Source organism: Terrapene carolina, unplaced genomic scaffold (genome assembly GCF_002925995.2).
Source record: "Terrapene carolina triunguis isolate 2854851 unplaced genomic scaffold, T_m_triunguis-2.0 Scaffold40437, whole genome shotgun sequence".
Classification (NCBI taxonomy): domain Eukaryota; kingdom Metazoa; phylum Chordata; order Testudines; family Emydidae; genus Terrapene; species Terrapene triunguis.
In genome coordinates this window covers 1-5,143 of record NW_020704788.1, presented here as the reverse complement: position 1 = coordinate 5,143, position 5,143 = coordinate 1, and the positions used below count along the sequence as shown (strand labels likewise).

The following is a 5,143-nucleotide window of genomic DNA, read 5'->3' as shown; positions in this document are numbered from 1 at the left end:
ACTTTATAGGCTGTGCTCTGCCCCTCAGCTCACCCCTCCTGCATTAGCACAAGGACTACAGAAAAGGAACTATGGTCTTGTGATAAAAGCACTGGACTGGGAATGAGGAGATCTGGGTTGAGTTCCTAGATCTGCCCACAGACTCTTCCTGGGTGACCTTGGGCAAGGCACCTAATCTCTCTGTGCCTCAATTCCCTATCTATAAAATGAGGATAGCAGCACTTCCTTGGTCTGCTTAGATTATAAACCCCTGGGGGCAGGGAGTGCCTCTTCCTCTGTGTATGTACAGCACCTAGCACAGTGTGGTCCTGATCTCAGCTGGGGTCTGTAGATACTACTGTAATGCAAAAAATTAAAATGCATGAAATCCTTTTGTTTTGAAACCACAGCCTGGGGACCTACCTCCCAGCACCTCCACTTTCACCTTCTTTAAGGTCCTTGCTTCTCCTAAGAAGTCAGTCTTGCATTGGTACAGCCCTGCATCCTGTTTCTGGAGTCTCTTCATGGTCACCGTGAGGACCCCCGTATGGATGTTGTCAGCAATGGAAGTGTTGCCGTTCCACTTCTTCAGGAACTGGAGCCAGAAGCGGTGAGCGCTGACCACGTGCTGGCACTCAGTCTTATTGACGTGTTTGCACCAGCTCTTCTCTCTCCACTTGTTCTCCTTGGGGCTGTAGGCACAGCTGATGGAGATGGTCTCTCCTTCCATTCCGTACACCACTGTGATGTTCTCTGCCACACACAGGTCTGGGAGGAGAGAAAGGAAAACCCGACTTAGGTCTCAATCGTCTTCTCTCTGACACACACACTTCCCTTGTCCTCACTAGGACAACTTGGACCTGTAATTCCTCATCTCTGTTGGAGGTAGCAACGCGGTGTAGATCGGTGGCTCTCAACCTTTCCAGACTACAGTACCCCTTTCAGGAGTCTGATTTGTCTTGCCTATCCCAAGTTTCACCTCAATTAAAAACTACTTGCTTACAAAATCAGACATAAAAATACAGAAGTGTCACAGGACACTAGTACTGAAAAATTGCTGACTTTCTCATTTTTACCATATAATTATAAAATAAATCAATTGGAATATAAATGTGGTACTTACATTTCAGTGTATAGTACATAGAAAGTATAAACAAGTCATTGTCTGTATGACATGTTAATTTGTACTGACTTTGCTAGTGCCTGTTGTAAAACTAGGCAAATATCTAGATAAGATGATGTATCCCCTGCAGGACCTCTGCGTACCCCCAGTCAGCTGGGTTTTCCTGTGGGGGAGAAGGGAGGAGATATTGTCTCCCCAGTGGAAGGATTTGTCTCCGGAAATGCCACAAAAGCCTTCCCCTTCCACACTTTCTTCCTTGCATGATGTTGAATGTTACATGGCCTTGCTTGAACTCCAATCAGAGCTCATCAACACCTCACCTTGCCCGGTCACATGGCGCACTCCATAGTGATAGAGTTGAAGGTCAGAAGTGACCACAGATATTCCAGGCTGACCTCAGTGACGTGAGGCACTTCCATCCTCCAGGGGCTGATCACATTGCTGGGCCGGGGAGCAAGAAACTTCCAGAAATTGAACCTGGGCCTTTCCTTGGACACTGAGGAGGATTAAACCTACAGAGTCTGCTTGGCAGTTACACCAGTGGCCCCTAGCCCTGCTCTGGTGGTATGCAAATAGAATTCACAACCCTGTTGGGCCCCTTTACGCTGCCAGAGTGGTGCAAAGGGGTCTTGGTATAAAGGAATCAGATCCACAGGCACACGCCAGTCTCCAGTTGTGTGGTTGGAGGGTTAATTCTTAGTCCTGTTACTGACCTTTTAACATCCGTGGTTTTGAGAAATCTCCTTTTGCCCTGTTCCCTGGGGTACTGCTAATTCTAGCCCTGCCCTATGAGCAGCTGATCTTTGACTATTTTCCTGTTTCTCTTTAGTTCCTTCTCATTTCTGTTTCTCTTCAAGCTGCAGATGCAAAGGGGCCGCATTGTTTGAGATATTTATACTTTTAGAAGGAAGCTGTGTGTTATTTTGGGGAGTCTGTGTTTTAGGTGGAGGCTTTTCAGTCACTAGCAACTGCTGCAGAAGAATTCTAAGTAGAACTGAAGCCGGAAATACATCGGGAATGGATGTTATAAGGGCTTCACAGAGCCGCCTGTCCTGAGATGATTGAGATTGCCACAATGTTTGGGAAGATGCACCATCTTCTCTTATTTGTAAATATTCTGAGTAAATGTTAAGCTAAAAAAAATAGGCATAAAGACGGATAGGTGTTCTGCGAGCGTCGCATGTGCTGCTTTACCAATGCACCTCAGTCCTGACCTGCAGCCCCCGCTATTGTAGTCTTGGGGTTCCACCCCCACCCCAGTGCACCCCAGTTCTGACCCGAAGCAGCCCCTGCTATTTCACTCTTGGTCAGAGACGGCCAGTTTAGGGTTGGTAATGTCCCATGCAAAACTCTGAGACATTATCTTTTAAAACAATTCTGCTGACAGATCGTATATTATCTGTGTTCCTCCTCCTTTGTTCTTTATTACTGAGGATCATACAGATGAGCCCAAGCCAGAATGTTGGTTGCAAACACCTCATCATTTTGGAAAGTCTGGCCACTCATCCAGATTTTGCAGCTGTGGCCCACGTGTAATGGAAATCGAGTTGGTGCTTGTAAAACATGCATCTACTATGATGTATATTGCGATAGCACCTACGAGCCCCCATGATGGACCAGGGCCCCATGGTGCTAGGGGCTGTACAAACACAACAAAAAGATGGTTTCTGCCCAAAGAACTGACCATCTAAGCATAAGCCAAGAGACAAACAGGGTGGGACAGACAGATGGTAAGACTGCATGTGCCAAGACTAGAGAAGAGAAGGTTGAGAACCAGGATGAGAGTTCTAACTGCCTGGGTGGAGAGGAAAAGCTGTTCCTTGCAGATGTTCATCTACTCCTGTGTCTTATTTCCCACGTGAAGTCCCCATAGAATGATGGTGAGCATGGCATAAATGCCGCTAGCTAGATGCCAGTCATAATGGATAGGCGCTCAGCTTCTCTCTGTCCATCTCCCAGGCAGAGGGGTTTTGAATGGGTGGATATCATAGGAGAGTGAGGCAGAAGAACTGTGTTTCAGGTATCCTTCTCAAAGTAATGTGGTCCTTGGTTATTCCAGGGTGTTCCAGGAAGAGAAGTCCGGTCCAGTTTCCTCCACGGGAGAGCTGGAATTTTTGTTTGTCAGCCTCCATAGAAAAAGAAGGGAAGAAACTGACAAGATGTACATGGGGCTGGAGGAAGGATGGTATTGACATTAAGGCAGTGGAGTGGGACTCAGATAGGCCCTGGTTTTATTCCCAGCATTGCTATAAACTGTCCCCTTGTGACCACTGACAAGACATTTAACGTTTCTGTGCTGTAATTTCCTATCTGTAAAATGGGGCTAATGCTTCCCTGCCTCCCGGAGGTGTTGTGAGGTGCTCAGTTGTGACGGAGGCCAGATAAGTACCTAGATAGAATTTTTCCCCCTATATTTTTTCCATTTTGCCTAGATGCATGAGATGATCTCCAGTGGTTAGCCTGATATCCTCATGCCTCGCTCTCCCTCCCCCTGCCCCCAAACGCCTCTCCCCAGGAATCTCTGGAGAGAAAGACCCTGAGTTCCCACATTTAAGGGTTGGTCCTCTGAGTGCCGATGAGGTGTCTCTGTTCCCTTAAGCCTTATTTGCTCCACTAGGACCTGTAGCTGCTGTAGTTTGCATGTAAAATAGTCACACAAACTGGATTGCTGAGAGTGCAGTTAAAGGCGCTTGTTATTTCTTCCAAGATGTTTCCTGCTCTGACTCACAAGTTCCCTGACAGACCTCAGCCCACCACCCTGGAATATCCAGCGTCCTTCGGAAAAAATCAAGAGTATAGAACACAAACTCTGGAAGGGAATGAAACCATGAATGCAGCTGCTGAAGAGCATGTAGTGTAGTGACTTATGTTTAGGGGAGGCCCTTCTCACCCCCCACCCCAAACTACCTGCTCCTTCTACATAAGAACATAAGAACGGCCATACTGGGTCAGACCAACGGTCCATCCAGCCTGGTATCCTGTCTACCGACAGTGGCCAATGCCAGATGCCCCAGAGGACGTGAATCCAACAGGTAATGATCAAGTGATCTCTCTCCTGCCATCCATCACCACCATCTGACAAACAGAGGCTAGGGACACCAGTCATGGGATGCATTCCCCCCTCCTCCTGCTTTGTACATTCTCTGTGGTTCGCATGTTCACTCGCTAAACATGTTACCATGGCTCCATTGACTCCATCTGCTGCTTCAAGACTATTTGTGGCTTCTTTGCCAGACATGTTCTGGGACTTGCATGGGTCGGGAGGGAGGCGGGCTCGTTCTCCATTGCTTTGCACCTTACGTTGTCATTTGCACAGCGAACGCGAAGTGGGTGGATCATGGCACCAAATCACTATACCTGCATGTGATGGTCCCTTTGCACAGGTGCAATTATTGCACAGGGCACAAGACAGTGGAGAACCAGGCCCAGAGAATCTACATCTCTTCAGTCCAGTGCCGAGGATAATAATCTTGAGCTGGATCCTGCAGGGCGCAGAACACCGCCTGCAAAGTTTTGAGCTCCCTCAACTCCTGTTGCAGTTAATCTTGCCCTTAAAAGATAGCTATCTACTTTGACTTTTATTGGCACTCCCACTGATAATTGTGGGGGTGGGTCCATTTAAGAACGTTCACAATGGAATCATCTTCTCTGGAATCATCAGAACAAGCAGCTGAGCGTTGCGTCCTGTGCAGCGTTTGCCTCATGGTCCCTGCTATGACTCATGCTAGATGTTGGACAATGCCAGTTATTGCTCCAAACCTTCGCCTACCCCTCAACCCGACACAAAAGGAGTTGGATGCTTTCTTACCTGATAAGGAGACCAACAAGACCAGATGCATGAGCTTTTCCATGTCTCTTCCTCGCGCTATCCAGCAGCGCAGGGGGGAGTCTGAACAAAAATTAAAAGGATTCTTGCCCAAGAGCAGCTTTTTTCTCCTTGTTCTGCAGGAAGGAATGAGAACAGGAACTTGGCTTCTCTTCCCTCCTGGGGATTGAGCAATGTACCAGGGACGGATGCTTCTCTGACTGGCTGAAAACTGG

At 47.7% G+C, this 5,143-nt stretch overlaps 1 protein-coding gene across 1 annotated transcript; it reads right to left on the bottom strand.

The window, feature by feature from the left end:
• Positions 1-402: 402 nt before the first annotated feature.
• On the bottom strand, positions 403-5,036 carry LOC112106104 (triggering receptor expressed on myeloid cells 2-like; the record flags this gene model as incomplete). Its single annotated transcript, XM_026646732.1, has 2 exons — positions 4,911-5,036; positions 403-747 (listed from the first exon to the last, which is right to left on the bottom strand). Coding segments are annotated over exons 1-2 (388 nt in total), but the record flags the coding sequence as incomplete, so codon positions are not given.
• Positions 5,037-5,143: the final 107 nt, after the last annotated feature.